The sequence below is a fragment of the Notamacropus eugenii genome, chromosome 1 (genome assembly GCF_028372415.1).
Source record: "Notamacropus eugenii isolate mMacEug1 chromosome 1, mMacEug1.pri_v2, whole genome shotgun sequence".
NCBI classification, from domain to species: Eukaryota; Metazoa; Chordata; class Mammalia; order Diprotodontia; family Macropodidae; genus Notamacropus; species Notamacropus eugenii.
The window spans coordinates 216,122,680-216,142,963 of record NC_092872.1 but is presented as its reverse complement, the minus strand read 5'-3'; the positions used below and the strand labels follow the sequence as shown (position 1 = coordinate 216,142,963).

General features: G+C 41.5%; 1 protein-coding gene across 2 annotated transcripts in view; it reads left to right on the top strand.

Annotated features, from left to right (window-relative positions):
* Positions 1–630: 630 nt before the first annotated feature.
* The window catches only part of HPSE2 (heparanase 2 (inactive)), a 724,961-nt gene continuing 705,307 nt past the window's right edge, over positions 631–20,284 (top strand). For both annotated transcript variants that reach the window (XM_072626990.1, XM_072626982.1), the window contains exons 1-2: positions 631–1,055; positions 4,359–4,516. In XM_072626990.1, the coding sequence (XP_072483091.1) occupies positions 796–1,055; positions 4,359–4,516 (418 nt within the window). In that variant the 5' untranslated portion in view covers positions 631–795. The remainder of the gene's footprint in view (positions 1,056–4,358; positions 4,517–20,284) is intronic.

Here is a 20,284-nt window from a genome sequence, read left to right as displayed (position 1 = left end):
TTCTTTCACCGGGTCACGTTCTGTTTTCCTTCTGGGAGCTGCCCCTTGCCCCCTAAAGGTTAAAAGATACATCTAGGTTGCGGTTCTGTGTGATGCAGCCACGACTTAATTCAGACTCACTCTGCAATTTACGCGTGGCATTAGGCACCTTCCCCACCACAGAACCCCACCCCCACTCTCCTTCTCCTCTCCCAGCCCAAAAAAGGTCAGCGCCAGAAAACTGCCCTGGCGTTTCCAAAATGCCTGTTGGCGTCAGGAGAAACAACCAGTCGCTGAACATACATCAGGTGAAAAGGAGTCTGGTTGGGGCGTTCCTTGCCCGTCGGATCACAGAAATAGGGAAAACTGCGTAGCCCGTCCCATCCCTGGAATATGAGAACACTACTGTTACATTCTCCTTCCCAGATCCAGACTCTAGAGGGTTAAACCAGGAGACTACAATTCTCCCACCCACCCCCCCCTTCAGTTCCCTCACTTCCCGCCTCCCCCCACCTCCCTTACCTTTAAAAAGTTACAAAATGTCTGCAGTCAGTCTAAATCTCTTAAAGGGGCGGCGCTGGTGAACGAGGACTCTTGGCACCAGTCTCTGAAAAGGCTGGCCAGGGGCGTGAGTTCGCTCCACCAGCACCAAAACACTGAAAAAAAAAAGGGAAGAGAAAAAAAAGGGGGGGGGGGGGGGAAGGCAGACAAACACACTTTAGATAAGGACAATTAGTCACCAGCAAAACCCTGTAGAAAGAAGGGGCTCAAATCAGAGGGATTTAATTAGGGAGTTCCGTGCCTTCTCTCCACGCCATGCCCTATACCAGCTCCTGCCCCCCTGCGCTCCTAAGCCCGATGGCACTGTGGCTGGCTCTGATGCTACATCTCTCTCTTTCCTCCCAAGCTGGAGAAAGGAGAACTTTTCCCGTAGGCAAGTCTCAAGGTGTGAAAGAAAAGACCCTGATTCTTCTCGATGTGAGCACCAAGAGCTCTGTCAGGACAGTCAATGAAAACTTCCTCTCTCTACAGCTGGACCCTTCCATCATTCATGATGGCTGGCTCGATTTCTTAAGGTAAGGCAGGGGCTTCGATATATCATACTTTTTTTTTTTTTAAAGCAACCCCCACCCCCTCCCATCCCCCATTCCAAGAGCGGAAAGGAAAAAAAAAAGCAGATCTCTCAAAGCAAAGATAGAAGGAGGCTTTTCTTCTGGATATCCTGCTCTGGGGCTGTTACTTGTGATTGAGAAAAGCAATGTTTTCTATTAAGATGCACATGTTTGCAATGCAGAAAAGTATTTCAGAAACTTATCAGTTATGACTGAAAAAATGTTGTGCTTACAAATCCACAACAATTAGCCCTCCCCGTCTCCTTTTGAAAACAAACAAGATCAGGGGGCTAGTTGCAAACTGAAGAAACGTCTCTGGCAACAAAGACCTGAGAGAAAGGGGTGTGAGTGTCTGTGTGTGGACCAGCGCGCGCCTATGTGTGCACTGTGCAGGAATCGCACGAAAGTGGAATTTTCCACGTAAAGGTCGTTTCTCTAATTTTCTCCCACTCTCAGCTGGAGAGCAGAGACTGATCGGCGTACCAAAACGGATTGACGATTATTATTTTTAAACTAAATATCTTCCGTTGTCTCCTCCAGCCTTTAGGGCTGGCAAACAGCTTTTTATATATGGAATGCCTCCCCCCCCCCTCCTCAAGTCTTCTGCGGTAACTGTGCATAGTTTAGTTTTTCTTGAAAGAAAAAAAATCCTCTCCCTCATCTTACAGTATATAAGGAAAGCTAAAGTAGCCCTAAAATACTTCGGGGATGTTTCTAAGTTTCAAGGGGTCGCAGGCAGATTAGCAAATGAGGGAGTATGGACCAAAGTTTGCCCAATTGCTCTCCGGGCTAAGCCAAGTAATTCACTTTGCCTTTTCTCAGTTTTCTTTTTCTTTTCTTTTCTTTTTTTAAACTTCTTGGCTCTATTGCAACCGCGATCCATCCGCATTAGGAGCGAGGAGATATATAAAATAAAGCCTCTACAAAGTTGAAAGTAAATGTTGGCTTAAAAAAATTCTTTCCAACACTGAGTTTCAGCTATGGGTAAGCCTCCTTAAAGCCCCGAGCCTCCAGCAGAGAGACAGAGAGAGATAGAGGGATCGCCCAGTCCCGCTTTTCCTTTCCCGAGACTGCTATCCCATGCTCTTCTTTCGTGAGTAATTTCACCCATTGGGAAATGCACCTTTTGCTCCTGGCCCCAAGGACCGGCCTTCCTACCTCTGCGGGAGAATCCGCCGGATCTCCCGGGAGCTGCAAAGAGATTGAGACACGTGGAGTGCTGCTTCCACGTGGAATGGAACATCCTGGGCTGGAGGACCTTCCCAGACAGCAGCGGAGCCGTCTCGATCCTTGTCAACGTCTCTGCTGCCCGGGTGAGGGAAAACAGTGCAGAGCGGCTTGTTCTTTCTTTTAGAAAGCGTGCCCATGTGGCCAAGGAAAGTATCCATGTGGATGCGTGACTCTTTACGCAGTGCGAATGTGTGTATGGTAATAGGAGCGCGTTCCTTGAAATAAACATGACATGTTTGTGATGGACAGCATGCACTAGCTTGTCTATATATAGTTTCAGAAAAAAAAAAAATCAAACCAAAACCAACTCTATAGCCATGCTATGCTTTCCATGCCGGCTGCAGAAATAACTTTAAAAACGGCCGGTTTTAGGGAAAGATACCCGGGGTTTATTTGCGAGTCTGCAACGGCTGTGTGTGCGTTAGGAAAAGATACCACATAGTGGCAGGGCTTCCTTTCACAGTTTGCTCAGGTGCAAAAATATAACTGTGGAATTTGAAGGTCCTCCTATGCCCTTCCTAACGCCACGTTTCAGTGGTTCCTTTTGCTCAGTGACCCTTCTTGGAGCGGTTCACCTCGGCCGATCACCTTTAAGCCCAGAAATCCCTTCCCTTAATTTAACCGTGACCTCCAGAGGGGACTTGGTTTATTCTCCCGCACTTTCTAATTTGGTCCCTTCCCCCTCCTGCCTCATTCTCCTTTACATATCTCCCTAGAGTCTCCAGGTAAAATGAAATTCCCAGTTCGAAGTCAGCAAAGTGTTAAAAGAAAAAAATTTTTTAACCAACAAATCCAGAACTGAAAACTTATGTATCCTTTCCCCTTATTCTCTATTGCGTCTCTCTCCCTCAAATTTTCCCCTATGGCAACATCTATTGACTGTAATGGAATACAAAAGTGATTCGGCTCATTATTTTGGTTGCTTACTTTCTGGAGCTCCCATGCTTACTTACGTGAACCCAAAGTTCCATTCGCCTTTAAATGCCGCGGTTGCAAAATTGGCTGCTTCCATTTCTCCAAGTAGAAAAGCCCCAAATTCCTAGGTTTAGCCTACCGCCCTCATACCTGCATGAGCTTTTTACCCCTGCCCGCAAGTTTGCAAAAAGCTCCCAAATGCGGAGAATGAGGCAAGGAAAATAAATCAGAGACCAAGCCCAGGGTTGCCTTTCCGTAGAGCAGGCTAGGTCTCAGCAGTTGCAGAAACTGCACCTTCCCAGGGTGAAAGCACCGCATACTTTTTTTTCTCCAGAAGGCAAGAAGTTCTAGAATCTACCCCAGCAATATCTCTGCCCCGAGGACTACGGGGTGGATGGGGTTAAAGAAGCAATGGAGAAGGAAATTTAACTTAAAAAAAAAAAATCAGAGACCACCTGAATTCTGGGCTTGGGAAAGTCTCCAAACCGCGGGCTGGGCTGAGGCAGCTGGCAGATTTACCTGTGGCTAAAGCCTCCCTGGGCGGCAGCGGATGGCGAAGCAGAGGCAGAGCCGGGCTCCTGCAGCCGCGAGCCGGGCATCGGGAATCTTCCACAGGAAAGCGCGCTTAGCTGCCGCAGAGCCGAGTCCCCGGCGCTGGCCGCCACTGCCCCTCAGGTCCATCGCGGCAGCCGAAGCTCCTTCTTTAAACAAAAAGTAAAAGAGAGGCGCTGGAACCGAGCAGCAATTTTGGATGCCGGTTTAAAAGGAGCCTCCGCTATCCCTGGGAATTGAGGTCCCAGCCACAGGGGACCTGGCAAGCCTGGGAGCCCGGCAGGGTTAGCGCAGATCATGTTGGACGGCCCCGCTCCGTCTGGCCGAAGTCCCGACAAAGTTACGCGGGACTGACTTGCAGGAAGGAGGAAGCGAAGCCGCCGGAGCCCGGCGCCGCGTGGGGAGCAGGAGCGCGCACAACTCCCACCCAGCACGGGCCCGGGCCTCGGCTCGCGACGTCCCCAGAGAGTACCTCGGGCTGAAGGGCGCAAGGCGCTCCTCCCCGGGCCCCCGGGCTGCCTTTTACGCACTCAGTCCCTCATTCCTCTTATCTTTCTCTTGTTTTCGCAGCTCTAAGCGGTTGGTGACCCTAGCCCGGGGACTGTCGCCTGCCTTTCTGCGTTTCGGGGGCAAGAGGACAGATTTCCTCCAGTTCCAAAACCTGAGGAACCCAGCGAAAAGCCGCGGGGGTCCCGGCCCTGATTACTATCTCAAGAACTACGAGGATGGTGAGAAACTCGATTCATCTTGATCCTGGGTGCGAGGGAGAGGGAGCTGGTGCAGCGGGAAAGAAAGGGAGTGACCTTTTCAAAATCCCTAAAAAGCCTTTGACCCCTGGCAAGAAAGACCCTTGACTCTGGCTACGTTTGCGTGATTTTGGGGGGGGCAATAAATAGTTCTTCTGATGTCTCCTCTTCCAAGCCGAGCAGTGGCTCCGCTCTCTACTTTGGAGAAATTTTGGAGGAAGGGCATGGGGTCAGGCCTCTCATGCTTGGGAGTGGCTTCTGGAGATACTTTCAAGTGCATTGATAAGGCCACCAGCGTATCATCCCGTGTTGGCGGCAGAAAAAACTGTACATGGCAGAAATACGCATCTTTAGGACTAACGATCTGCTTCAGGTGGCAGATCTGGGGCCTTAGAAGAAAGGAATTTAGTTTTTCTTTTGATATTTTCTTTGTACCCTTTAGGATTATCTGTGATGCCTTCCACTAGCCCTTCTCTGGCAGCCAGTCTGTTCAAGTCTGGAGATTTATCTTAAAATGCCTCTGGATTTAAAAAAAGCGTCCTTTCTGCTATTGAGAGACCTGAAACAGCATTATTATATAGACTACAATTCTATTAGTCTTAATTTACAACTTTTAGTGTTTATTAGAGGGATAGACTGACCTTTAATGTTTCTTCCAGTTAGTGCCTTGCGTTCAAGTTGATTTGTCTTCAGTTTAGGTTTGTAGGACATAGAGATGATCCACGATGATATTGTCTTGTAGGCTGACCCTACTGTTTACCTTTTGAAGGGAGGAAAGTGCATTTTTTGTCTTTAAAGGGACTTAAAATCAGGCTTCCAGAGCTTCCCAGCCTGTTTTTCTTACATCTAAATTTACATCTAAATTTTCTTACATCTTACATCTTACATCTAAATTTTCTTACATCTAAGTTTTTCAGTTTGGAAAATTCTGGAAAGAAGTATGTGGGCTTCTTTTCTTATCTTTTCTCTTCTTTCCTTTTCTTTTTCCTTCTGGTTTTCTAGTGTGTGGCCTGAATAAGAGATTTCAGGAAAGATATTTCAGTCTTTGATTACACCTAAGGGATAACTAAATTTCTAGGGGAGGTAGACGGAAGCCAGTGTTGGTACAGGTTTAGCCTGAAAAGTCCAAGTATTTGTGAAGGAGCCTTTTTAGGAGTTGTCAAGACTAGAAGAACATGTCCGTGGGATCCCAGGATCATACACACACACACACACACACACACACACACACACACACACACACACATATGAAGAGAGAGAGAGAGAGAGAGAGAGAGAGAGCGCGCCAGCGCGAGCGCGTTGGAAGGGACCTTAGAATGCTTCTGGCCCAACCTCATCATTTCCCAGATGCAAAAGAGATTGAAACCCAAAGAAAATGGACGTGTCTAAGGTCACACAGGTGGTAAATAGTGGAACTAGTGTTCCTATTTGTAAAATAGAGATTTTTATTGGTGTCCTCTGTTTTTATATTGCCAAAATTTTCCTCCCCCTCTTCCATAAAACCATCTCTTATTAAAAAAAAGAGGAAGAACACAAGTCCAGCAGAACTGATCCATACATCCCAAAAGGCTGGCAGTTATTTCTGTCCTGGTGTTCCACACTTGGGGACTCCATTTCTGCAAAAGAGCTGAGTGAGGGTGGGGAGGAATCTTTTCAAATCTGTTCTTTGGGTCCAAGCGTGGTCCTTATGTTTTCGAAACATTCAATATTAGCTGTTTTTTTGCACTTCTTTCCATTTACATTGTTGTTGCAGTTGTTTCTCTTGATTTCTTGGTTCTGCTTCTTCATTTTGCATCACTTTGTGTAAGTCATTCCATGCTTCTCTGTGTTCTTCATGGGCCATGTTTCTTACAGCATTGTACTATTACTGTACATTTGAATGTCCTGTTGTATTTAGGCACTTCCCAATCAGTGGGTATTGACTTTGTTTCTAAGAACTGGGATATGGAAACAGGTCCTCTCCCTCAGAAACATTTTCTTTTTCTTCTACAGTTTGTTTTTCTCTCCAATACGGATGCACTGATGTTGAACAAAGCTTCCAAACTGGTTGAAGGCCTTCTCATATGCATTACGTTTATTTTTAAGATTAATTGTGTAGGGGAGTACATTTATTTGTCCAGATCTTTTAAAAATGTGAATGTTACAGTTGTAGGAGAAAAGAAGGGATTCTGCAGAAAGGTTTCTCTGTCACACACTTCACAAGGAAAAAATAAATCATAATATAATGACAAATCTGAAGAGGTTTGACAGAGATGTCTCTGGCCTAAAGCTTTTTGACTCATACTGTTATTGTCAGCATTGTGACGGGACACTAGAGATGGGATGAATATTAGTGATTTTGCTGATTAAACAGCTCTTTCATGTTCATTTTCTGTTAAACATGCTTTCCTCACTGTTTATGGTAAAACTTGTAAGAGCCCCAGGAATCTCAGGGTGGGGTATGGGATGGGGGGAGAATTAAAAAAACAAGACAAGTATAAGTTTAGGAATTGGCTTTCTTCTGTCAAAATTCTACCCAGGATAGAATTACTGATTCATCGAGAACAATGAGATCTGTTTAAAATGAAGGATGCAATTTGCCTCCTTTGTAAAAGGAGAAAGTGGGCACCCTGGGGAGAGAGGAAATTGGCAGAAGGCCGTGGCCCATAAAACTTCATAGAATCAAAAAAAAATCAGAGATGGAAAAGATCTGAGAGGTCATCTTCAGTCCACCCACCTCTTCAGGGGCTAGTGTTGGTGCAGCATTCCATCTGGGAACCTCTCTATTGCTTTGTCCAGTATGGTATTAAATATCTTGAGAATTGGGATTTTTACCACTTCTCCTGGGCAAGACTGTTTTCCTGTCCCAAAGGTTATTGCCAGCAAATTTTTCTTGAGATTCAGCTCTCCTTTTTTCTAGATGCCCGCCAGCTACCTAGTCCTCTTTGCCGTTTCTGGGTTCCTCTCCTGTCATCTGCTGTATGTGTCTTAGCTTTTAAAAATAATACTGTCCCATAGCTGTTTTTATTCAGGTGACCTGGATCCAATTCTTTGAAAACTTTCTTTAAAGTCAGTGCTTCCAGACACTAATCGAGTTTACTGCTTGTAACAAAACCCTTTCTGATTTATGTCTCTGTGGTAATAAGATGCTCTGAACTGTATCAGTATTTGAGGTCCCAGCTGAGTTAAAGAGGCTGCCCTATTTCTGCCCTTTGATACATAAATATCTCTAAATCATATCTATTGTTTTTGTTGCTTTGTGTTATATTGCCAATTTCAAGCTAATGAGCTTTCAGCAAAGACCTTTTACAAATGGGGTAAGTCTCCAGGGGGGCTCCATCTTATTACTATTCATATCAGCAGGTAAGTGGACCTGCTGAGTGAATGGCACTGAACTAGGTTGGCACTTGTGTAGGACAATAACTGACAACATAATACCATAAGGTTCAAAAGTGCTTTATTTGCAATATCTCATTTGATCCTTACAACAGCTTTTCCGGCTGAGTGGTACAGATTATATCTCCATATTTTGGATGAGAAAATTAAATAAATCTTAGAGAGGTTAATTTTAAGCCTATTACTCCATACTGTGCTTCATGTAACAACTATGTTGACTTAAAAATAGACTAGCAGGATTAATTGAAGTCAGAAAGTGTATCTGTAATTTGACACTTTTCTTAAGGTCAGATGATACCTAATATTTATATGTATACACTTACAGATTTTTCTTTTTACTATTTTCAGTAAAATACAATTTTTCCTTTTCTTCTCCCCCCAACTGAGCTGTGTTATGTATGTGTGTGTGTGGGGTGTGTGTGTATGGTATTTTGTAAGAAGAAATTTTACAAAGGACAGAAAGAAGTTTGGAGCATTGATTGAGAAGATCCTAAGAATTTAGAGAAGGTAATATGGAAGAAAGGATGGGCGGAGAACACGACTGGTTTCTTTAGTTGTAATGCAGATGAGGTCCATTATCTGGATCATTAAATCCCTCCATGATATATTTTACGGGTGACTTCATTTATTTTTCTGTCCTTGTTTAGTTCCTTAGTATTATTTGTTTTCCATGGCATACATCATTAATAAAGGCAAGTTATATGCCCTGTAGCTCCAGTTTTCATAAAATAATTTATGAGCGCATTAAGACACCTGCTTCAGTACAACTCTATACAACTCTGTTTATGGAAATATTCCTTTTGGAAAGTTTCCTATTTATGCTTTCAGTGATAACACATCTTATTAGTCAGTTGGTAAGCGTTCATTAAGTGCCTACTATGTGCCAGGCTGTGCTAAGTGCTGGGGATACCAAAGAAAGACAAAAGACTGCCCAGACTTTCAAGGATCTAATGGAAGACACAGCATGTAAAGAACTGTGTACAAATAAGCTGGAGACAGGGTAAATGGGAGAGAATCAAATAAGCTGGAGACAGGATAAATGGGAGAGAATCAGTAGAGGGAAAGTCTTAGTAGTAAGGGAAATAAGGAAAAGTCTTCTTGTAGAAGATGGGGAATCCTCTGATCATAGGATTTTAAAGTGGACTGGACTTTGATAGTAAGTAAAGTAGCCTAGTCTCTTCATTTTACAAATGAGGAAATGGTTTTGAAAGTGATGTAAATATTGTAAAGATTGATGTAACATAATTTCTAATTTGGAACTCTTCTTTTCCCCCCAAATAGCCTCTTTTGGTCAATTTACCTTTCTTGTAAATTGGATGCTTTGTTTGACTTATGCCCAACAACAAAACTTTGGGTTGATTTTTTAAAGTTTCATCCACTCTTTCTAAACTGTATCTTACCTCTGACTTCAGCTTTTTCCATTTCTTCATAATAAAAATTTCAGTGTACAGATCTTGAACTCCCCCCCTTCAAATTCATCTTCCTAAAATGTTCCTTTCCTCATGTTATTCCTCTGCTCAGATGCCTTCAATGGCTTTTCTGTACTTATAGAACAAAATTTATAGAATAATTTATGGAATAAAATTCAATTCAGCATATGTAAGTCACCATCCTAGGGGCACAAGAACAAAAAACAATTCTTGCCACCAAGGATCTTACATTATACTGGAAGTTCAAAGTCCTTGGTTTGTCCTTGAAGGTCTTCCACTTTCTGCCCAGAGTCTACTTTCCGGTCCCCCACTACCTCTCATCATGACGCCTCCATTTCAGCCAGACTGCTCAACATATTGTCATCTGATCATGTTTTAAATTATACTCCTTTAGGATCAGAGAATCATTGACCTAGGGCTTAGAGTAGCTTGTTTCTAAACTAGTCATCTAGCATCCAGCTGCCTCATTTTACAGAGGAAATGAAATCCCAGGGAGGTTACTTAAGTGACTTGCCCAAGGGCACACATAGCTATTAGGTGTTATAATCCAAATTTCTTTGGTTCCAAATCCAGCACTCTTCCCCATCTAACATTCGGATTCTATAAGGGTCCTAAGCCTCTTAGGTTTGGAGCACCAGCACATTCTGAGTGGTCTCTGTTCCCATTTTCGATATGCTGCCACTGTTACTGCTAAGGCAGAAGGGAGCAATTTTATATTTTGTCTTTGTCTCATGGGTTGCCATGGCCAAAGAATCCATCATTCTGTGGTGACGAGCCTCTTCCCACACTCAGAAAATTCCCACACTCTTGCCTTGCCTTGCCTTGAAGCCTTTTCAGTCCATTATTGTAGACTTTTAGAACCCAGAGTCACTTCCACTAGAGTAGGCATTTGGGAAGGTCTTGTATGTAATTCCTTGACAGACTTTTGGTATTTGTTTTTCATCATTTTGGACATGTCACCAACATCCTTGAAAGTCTAAGGTGGCATGGCCCCCGTCTCTGCATGGGAACCAATATCTCGCTTCTGTTGACCTCGTGTGGATTTTGTGAGTTTTCAGTTGTTTTCTCTATTTGTTCCCATCCCTTGCTTTGGCTCTGCCTCTTGGAACTCTTTGTTTGGTTATTTTTTGAATCTTATAACTTTGTGATGTTTCCCTAAGTTTTAGATGCTTTTCCACTCCTTTTCTTTTGTTTTTTCAATTAGCAAGCATTTTTTTCCTTTCTCTCTTATTCCCAACTATTGGAGAAAAATGAAAACCCAGAGAGATTCTTTGTAATGAATGCATAGTAAAGCAAAACAGTTCCTTCCCTCCCTTTCTGTCCAGCATCCTCTCTTTCACAAAGAGCTAGAATCCCACTCTATAGGCAGGTTTTCTTGGTGAAATACAAGTGAGGTGGTTATTTTTCTCCTCCAAATTCCGTGAGTGCCAAGCATTACATAACACGAATGTGTTTTGAATACCCAAGTAAATATTTATCTGTTTGTAAACCTGAACTCTTGTATCTTTCAGTAAAAACTTCATTTCACATAAACATTCCTTGAAATTAAATGTAATTCAACAAGTAATTTTTGAGTGCCCAACTTGTATCCTGTTCTGCTCAGGATCCTGAGGAGATACAAGAGAGTAGCAATAGCTTACACATATGTAGCACTTGCAGGCCTGCAAAGCATTCACATACCTCATTTCTTTTGACCATCACAATAAGCTTGTCAAGTTAATGATATTCTGTCTCCATTTTGCAGATGAAGAAACTGAGGTTCCATTTCTTTTTTTTTTTTGAATAATTTTATTTTCAGATCTACATTCTCTTCCTCTGCCCCTCCTCACTCCCCAATCAAGAAAGCAAGAAGATTGATACCTATGGTACTATATACAAACATGTTGTTCAGTCATGTCTGACTCTTTGTGACCCCATGGACCTCACTTTCCATGGGGTTTTCTTGGCAAGGATACTGGAGTGGTTTGCTGTTATCCTTCTCCAGTGGATTAAGGCAAACAGAGGTAAAGTGACTTGCCCAGGGTCTGAAGCCAGATTTGAACTCATGTTTTCCTGACTCCAGATCCAGCGCTCTATCTACTGAGCCACCTATTTGTTTCCTGTACAAACATGGACACACAAACAAAGCAGAATCTCATATTGTTGAGGTTCCATTTCAGGTCTAGTGCTTGCCACATAGCAAGTGCTTATTAAAATGCTTGTAGACGTTTTTTTGGGAAAATATTAAATAATTTTACAAATAAAATATATGTTTCTCCAGTTTAAAAAATGCTTGTAGATTGTCTGGCTCATTGACTGAAAGAGTGGTTTGGTGAATTGACATATATTCATATAACCAGTAAGTGTTGGTGGTAGGATTTGAACCCAAGTCTTAAAAGAAATTATCTCTTCAGACCCTGGAAAGGGCTTGTAATCATGTTGGAAAAACAAGACTGACACACATGAAACTATTAGAAAACAGTATTAGGACTGTGTAATAAAGTGCTAAAATGACAGTAAATCAAATATCTAAGATATGTAGAACAGATGTTAACTTGAGGGAAGGAAGAGCTTGGCACTGGCCAGAGCTATCAGGGAGGATCCGTGAAGGAAGAAAGGGGAAACTGGGGGACGGTAGGATTAGGATGGGTAGGGGGTTAAACCGAGAGCATTCCAGAGTTGGAGGAAAAGTATCAGCTGATGCCAAGAGGCATAAATGGGGTATGTTTTAGGGATGGTAAGGGATGGACCAGACAACTGGAGGCTTGGCATTAGGAAGTAACACTGGATCTGTAGTGGTATCTGTGGAGGGTATTGCAACCCAGACAAGTATAATAAAAATAGCACTAATCATTGCTAGCATTTATATAGCTGCTTTGCATATATTATCTCATTTGATCCTCACAACCATCCTGGGAGGTGGATACTATTATTATCCTTATTTTAGAGAAGGGGAAACAGGCTGAGAGAGCTTGCCCTGGGTCACACAACCACTGAGTGCCTGAGACAGGATTTGAACTTGTGTTCCTGATTCAAAATCCTAGTCAATACTCTATTCATTGATAGAACATAGATGTGCCCTTAGAACATCAGTGTGGCCAAGTGAAGCCGTATTTGGACCTAGACCCATGATCATAGCTTAGAGTCGTTACACCAGTTCACAACTAGCTCTTTTTCTTAACTTCAGCATTCCAGAGTTTAATAAATGCACTGAAAATGAGCTTGCAAATCTATATCACCACTAGCTGCTGCTTTCTTCTAGGATGATGTAGGAAGAAAACGCTACTAGGTTAGGGTCTGGTAGACCAGGTGGCTGATATAATCCCTGAGCCAAGGACAGTAGAAGCCAGTGTGGTGTAAGGGAAAGAACCCTAGCACCCCAATTCAAAGACCTGGCTGTGAATCCTAGTACTTAGTACTTGGGTGATTTTATTTTGTAAAGCCTGAGCCTCCCCATTTTACCCAGGTTCGAAGAGCAGGGGCTTGTCATGAGCTCAGTCCTCCTACTGATCTGGCATAGGACCTTTGACTTGCTCAGTTTCTGAGCTGGGCCAATTTGCCCCTTCTTAGGCAAGATGGTGGCCCCTGCAGTCACCATATTGATGCTAGACCTAGTATAGACCTCTGATCGGTTTAGCCTACTGTCACTCAGAACTCACAAACTCCAGATGTCTGCTAGCCTCAGCCTCCCCAGTAGCTGGGATTATAGGAGTGTACCAACACCCCTAGCTCTGGCTCTGTTTGGTATTTGGAGAGATCACTTTACCTCTCTAGACTCGATCCCTTCATCTTTAAAATGAAAGTCACAGATTAGGTCAGGGATTCTTAACCTGGGATCTATGAACTTTTGCTTTAAACATGTTGATAAATACATTTTTATATAACTTTCTAATTTTTATATATTTAAATATAATGGCTTTATAACTAACATATATAAAATGTAATTTTACACATATTTGTATATGATGATAAACTTTATATGTAATTGCATGTAATATATTTTACATAGTTGATAAATACATCTTATATAATTGTTTTATTATATAGAATTTAATTTGTACATAATATAATTTATACATATTTGTATAATTATTTTATAGTTATAGAATTTTATATGTATATATATTTTGTAAAATTATTTTGTTTAATTGTTAACGCATTTTTATGTAACTGATTATCTTTGTTATCCTATATATTTTATCTTATACATTTAAAAACATTCTGAGAAAAGGGTTCATTGGCTTTGCCAAACTGGCTGCCAGAGGGAGCCATGACACAAAAAAGATTAAGATCTTCTGGATTAGATATGTTCTAAGGACCTTGTGACTTTCTGTCCTGTTACTAATATAGCTCCCTCAATTCCTTATCAAATCCTCTTGGAGATCAGGGGAGAGAACTTGAGAAGGATGTGATCTTGGCAGACCAATAAATAAAAAGGTGATATCCTGGAGAGGAGTACAGGGTAGTTGTTTGTAAGAGAGGCTTGGTAATCTACTTTGGGTGTTAAATAGCTAGGTAATTTGATGGGTGAGAGATCTAGTGTGAGGAAAATTGAGTTCAGATCTCTGCCTCAGACACTTACTAGCTGTGTGACTGGGCAAATCCTTCAGGCTCAGTTTCCTTATCTGTAAAATGGAGATAATAGCACCTACCTCGCATCGTTGTTATGAGGATCAAATGGGATAATATAGGTAAAGTGCTTTATGTGCTAGCTATCATTAATATTACTGTGTCATCACAAGGTGCAGTTACTTTTAATTTTAATTTTTTTAATTCATCGTGACTCATCAAACAAGATAGCCCTGAAAGTAATGGGAGCAGTCTGGTCTCCAGTCTTAGGCTTGTACCATGAGAAAGATTTAAACTTTCATTTGTGTCCAATCAAGCAAATACCTGTAGTCTTAATTTAGGGCAGGAAGTCCTTCATGTTTGTCTTTGAGGTTCCAGCCCCTAACAGAGTATGAAGCACATAGTAGGAACTTAGTAAATATTTGCTGATAGACCACTATACCGAATTTTAATTTGTTAACATGAAAACTTACAGAAGATACGTGCATTTTGTTTCAAAGGAACCTTTCAACTCTAAATCTGTGTTCCCACAAATTGAACTTTGGGTTCCAAAGAGCATTTTTGTACACATTTGAATATTAACATATACGTTTGAATATTATATGAGGGAGAGGGTGAGGATGTGTCATAAATTAATGGAAGATAGTGTCCATTTCTTGGTTATCTTTTAAGCCAAGGAAATAACTTTTATTTTCTTTGCCCTGAGGCCTCATAATTGAATTAGCAAGGCAATTGAGGATAATATGAGTATGGAATTTAGAGTTGAGAGAGGCCCTAGACATCACCTAGCCCCGGGATTCCTTACCACTTTTTCCATGGACCCCTCTGGCAGTCTGGTAAAGCCTATGAATCCCTCCTCAGGAAATTATTTTTAAGTGCATAAAATGAAATGTACAGGATTACCTAGGAATATTGAAATATCGCTATCAAGATGTAAAAAAGCTACATTTGTGATATGCTAATATATCTATAACAAGTTTAATAACGATAATAATTTTGAATTAGTGGTGGGCATGAATGAAATTTTGAGGCATGTGGAACAACTGTAATGTGATGTGAGGCAGCTGGTGGGGCATTGGACCTGCTGTCAGGAAGACCCAAGTATAAATTCTGCTGCAGACACTTCCTAGCTGTGTGAAGCTCTCTCAGCCTCAGTTTCCCCATATGTAACATGGGGATAGTAATTATAACACCTACCTTCCCAGAGTTGTAGTAAGGATCAAAATGAGGTAATATTGGCAGGTCTTAAAGTGCTATACAAATATTAGCTATTACTATCATTATATGAAAATATCTGTGATTTCTGCTGGTGATGAAGTCACCACTAATAATAGTGTGGTTTGCTGTCTTCATTCGTAATTGAAGGAAATGCTAAATTTCAGTTAGAGGTTAGGAAGAATAAAAGTATTTTTTTTCTCATCCAAGGTGTTTTTTTTTCATCCAAGTTCATAGATCTTTTGAATTCCATCTATGGACTAGGCTCCCCTTCCACCCACTCCCGCACCCCCAGGTTAAGTACTCCTGATCTAGAGCAGTCCCCTTATTTTCCAAATTAAGAAACTCAGTCCCAGAGGAAAGAAAGTGACTTGGCCAAGGTGACAGAGTAAGTCCTAAGTAGCAAAGCTAGGAATTTAAATTAATTTTTGTTAAATACAGTGTGTCCCTAAAGTCTTAGTGAAGTTTTAATTTTTAAAATGCACTAAGACCTTTGGGACATCCTGTATAAAAGTTTACCTCTATTCAGTAGTAGTTTTAATAATTTTTGGCCAGAGGAGCAGTTATAATAGACATAATGCTTTGGGATTTAAAGTTGAGTGGAGAGTGTGTGGCCACATGCGGTGTGTGGATTACAGTAGGAATGGACCCTGAAAAATTCAGATAATCCATTGCCTTCTCAGAGTTGAGTCTAGTGGTAGAGGCTGGAAGGTGCTCCCCCCACCTCCCAGGACATTTTGTATCATGTAGGGAAGTGTCCCTCCCCATCCTGTTCTTCCTTTCAATATCTATCCTTTTCTTCCCTAGGTACCATATACTCTCTCCTTTTCCAGATTTCTTTTAAATTAAATTAAACCCAGCTATTCTTATCCCCTTCCCAAACTTCTCAACTTCGCCACCCCCCACTTCTTAAATTCTAGATTGAGAGTGACACTGACTTCCAGCCAGGAGTGTCCTGGAACCAGTTCAGACCTCCTCTGGAGCTGATCGTTAAATTTTCAGCATGAACATTTACACTTCAGCAATCTGGGGTGGCGCAGTAGATAGAATGCTGGGTCTGGGGTTAGGGAGACTTATCTTCCTGTGTTTAAATCCAGCCTCAGACACTTAATAGTTATGTGACCCTGGGCAAGTCACTTAACCCTGTTTGCCTCAGTTTCTTCATCTGTAAAATAAGTTGGCAAAGCATTCCAGTATCTTTGCCAAGAAAACCCCAAATGATGTCACAGGGAGTCAGACCTGGCTGAACAGCAAATAATCAGGTCTAACCTTGGATGTCCAGCCTAATTCTTGCCTAATTAGGACAGTTTCCTCCGTATGGCAGACCAGTCTCCTCACTAGTCCTGAAACGAGGCCCATTCAGCCTTAATTATGCCTTTGTTCCTTGTTGTTCTTTCATTTGCCTGCTTAATTAAATTATATTCAGCAAGCATCTATTAAGTGCCTATAGCATTCAAAGTATTATCCTGGGTATGTCAGATGCAATAGTTGCTGACCTGGAGGAGATTATATTCTACTGGGGGAGACGTTTACACACTAAATACGAAGTACAGACAAAGTAATTAAACAAACTGTTAAGTGACACTGATAGAACTTTGGACCTTGAGTTAGGAAGACCTGAGTTCAAATTTGGCCTCAGATGTTCATTAGCTATATGACTCTGGACAAGTCACTTAACTTCTGTCTGCCTCAATTTCTTCAGCTGTAAAATGGGGATAATAATAGCACCAAACTCCCAGTGTTGTTGTGAAGCTCAAATGAGATAATATTTGTACAGTGCCTTGAAAATTCTTCAATTGCTATTTAAATGCATTAATAATAGTAGTAATGTCAAAGGAGAAGTCTGGTTCCTTGAACTTTCCTTGAAATTACTTGGAAACTAAGCGGAGACACTGGAGTAGGAACATCTATTTTCAAATCCTGCCTTCATCGACTGTTGGAGCAAAGGAACAAGTGACTTAACCTCTCTGGGCCTCAGTTTACTCCTCTGTAAAATGAGAGAATTTAACCAAATGCGGTTGGAGGGCCCTTTCACTTCTAGACCTATGATCCCTACCAATAGATTCATTCAGGAGGTAGATCTTGAGTTATGCATTGTAAGACATTTACAAAGGTTGGAGGGCAAGAGGGAATATGCTCTAGTAGAAGACTCACTTCCATGAAAGCCTCCCGATCTTCTGAGGGTCCAATTTATTTATGGATTCTTCTGACCCTCAGGTATTTCCACAGTCTCTAGATTCCTAGTTTGCACTGCACAATTTAGCCCAGCACAGTGCTGGGCACATAAATTCAGTACCATTCCTGTGGATTGATTGGAAGAAAACAGACACCATTCATGCCTCCAGGAATTCGCAATCCAAACACTCATTGACATTGACAAACACATAGAAACCCATACAGGCTCACACATCATGGTGCCGCTTGAAGCAAATATGCACAGCAACTCAAACAAAGTATTTATGTTACTTACAAGCCTTTATGCATGTGTTTTGCTTTTTGTGGGGCAGAAAATGAAGAGTGAAAAATGTAAGTTGCATGTTTAGAAAAGATGGAAAGGAGAGGAAACCCACTGCCTTGTTTCCAGCTGGTCTGGAAAGGCAAGAACTCCATGAAGGGTGGAAGGGAGGGAGTTTGGCAAGCTCGGAGGGGGAGAATGTTCCAGATTTAGGGCATAGCCTTGGAGCCAGCATGAAAGAGGGAGGAACAAGGATGTGTCTGTAAGAATCACTGAGGTGTAGTGGAAAGAGGAGCTTTTGGAATCAGACCTCTGTCCTCATCCCAGTAACTGACAATAATGAGCTCTGTGACCTTGGGCAAGTCATTTCTCCTTCCTTGACCTCAATTTTTCTATCAGTAAAACAAAGGGATTAAACTAGAAGAAGAGTACCACTTCTGGAGCCAGAAAACCTGGGTTCAGCATCTAATGTTTACTTCCCATGAGATTTTGGGTGAGTCACTTTTTCTATCTAGGCTTGTTTCCTTATATGTAAAATATGAGTTGCACTGAATAATCTCAGTACCCTCCCAGCTCTAAATCTGTATCAGGGGTTCTTAGCCCAGAGTCTGTGCATCTCTAAGAGATCTATGGATAGATTTTAGGCTATCCATGAACTTGGATAGGGAAAAACGACATCTTTGGCATTTCCTTTAATTATTTTAAAATATTATTCTGAGAAGTATCAATAGGATGTACCAGACCTCCAAAGGGGTCTATGACACGAAAAGGATTCAAGAACCCATGCTCTCCGTGACTACTATGGTCACTTTCCAGGCTAACATTCTTATCAATGAATCAGAACTCTACAGCTCTCTCTACTGCATTGTCAACCAACAACAGGATTTTTGGGGCTCGCGCCATGTACTCAATGATGCCCCTGAGCACAGAGGACGTATGATGTATAATTTTTCATTCCAACTGGTGAGGTAAGATGAACTGAGATGGAACAACAATATAGATGGTGATTTCTTTGGTGCAGACCATGAGGACTGTAGGGATCTGGATAGGAAAGACATTGGCTACATGAGTCACCAAGGAGAGTTACTCATCTAGATCTAGAATTGGAAGGGATCGGAGAGGTCATCTCCCCCTTATAGGACATTGGGACCATGGGAGTTAAGTGACTTGTCCAAGGTCACCCAGTAGGTAACAGAGGTGCTTTTTGAACCTGTCTGATTTCAGAACCAATGCCCTCTATATCATACCTTGCTATTTCCCTGGATTCTTTGAGAGAAAAGGAGAGAATTCCAGGAGGAGATACAGTGGGCACAGCATCCTTTTGAGACCATGAGGAGACTGTCTCTCTTAAAATAGAATGTGTTGGAAAGCAGCAGGAAATAATAAAAAGAATTATTAAGTACCTACTTGGGCCTGTAGGAAGGGTCAGGCTTTATATCCTTTCAGATCTACAATTGCATTTTTTTTTTCTGACACATTCAGATTTTTTTTTTTTACAGCAGTTCTACGTACTAAATAACAAAACAGAACAAACCCCACGTCATCAGTCCAGATGCTGCTGCTTCTATGAAATCTTTGCTGATTCCCTCCATGTAAAAATAACTGCTTTTTTCTTTAATAATTTTAATAGTATTTCATTTTCCTCCAATTACATATAAAGACAATTTTTAACATTAATTTTTAAAAAATTTGTGTTCCAGATTTTCTCCCTCCCTCCTTCCCCTCTCCCTCCCTAGATGGTAAGCAATATGACGTAGATTATGTATGTGCAGTCATGTAAAATGTATTTCCATATTAGTCATGTTATGAAAGAAGAAACAGATCAAAAGAAAAAGATGAAAAAAATAAAGTGTAAAACAGTATGCTTCGATGTGGAGTCTTTGTGAATAGCACAAGCTGCTCTTTCTAGCCCTCCCCCCATGCAGATTTCACATCACATTTTGATTAGACCTCTCCTTTGCACTTATCTCCCTCTCCCTGGTCTCATCATTCTTTGTCTAGATAATAACAGCTAATATTTATATAACTGCCTACTATGTGTCAGGAACCGTGTTAAGGGTTTTACAGTCATTATCTCATTTGATTCTCACAACAACACTGGGAGGTAGGTGTTATTTTTATCTTCATTCTACAGATGAGGAAACTGAAGAAAACAGAAGTTAAGTGACTTGCCCAGGGTCACACAGCTAGTAAGTATCTAAAGCTGGATTTGGACTCTGGTGTTTCCTGGCTCCAGAACCAGTGATCTATCCACTGAGCCATCTTGCTGCCTCTAAGCTACTTAGAACATAGTAGGCACTTGTAATAATAATAACTAGGATTTATATAGTACTTACTATATATATCAGGCACTATGCTAAGTACTTTACAAATACTATCTCATTTGATGATCATGAAAATCCTGGGAGGCAGGTGCCGTTATCCTTGTTTTACAGATGAGGAAACTAAGGCAAATAGGTTTTAAGGTTTACAAAGCACTTTAGAAACGTTATGTCATTTGAACCTCACAAAAACCCTTTGGGGTAGGTACTGTTATCATACATGTTTTGCCTGTGAGGAAACTGAGGCAAACAAGCTAAGTGACTTGCTTAGGGTCACAAAATTAGCAAGTTTTCTGAGGCAGGATTTGCATTGCTTTGTCTTCTTGATTCCAAGTCCAGCATCTTGCCCACTGTGACACCAGAGTTGTCATGATGAATAAGTGGATGTGTGCACTGTTCTATTTAT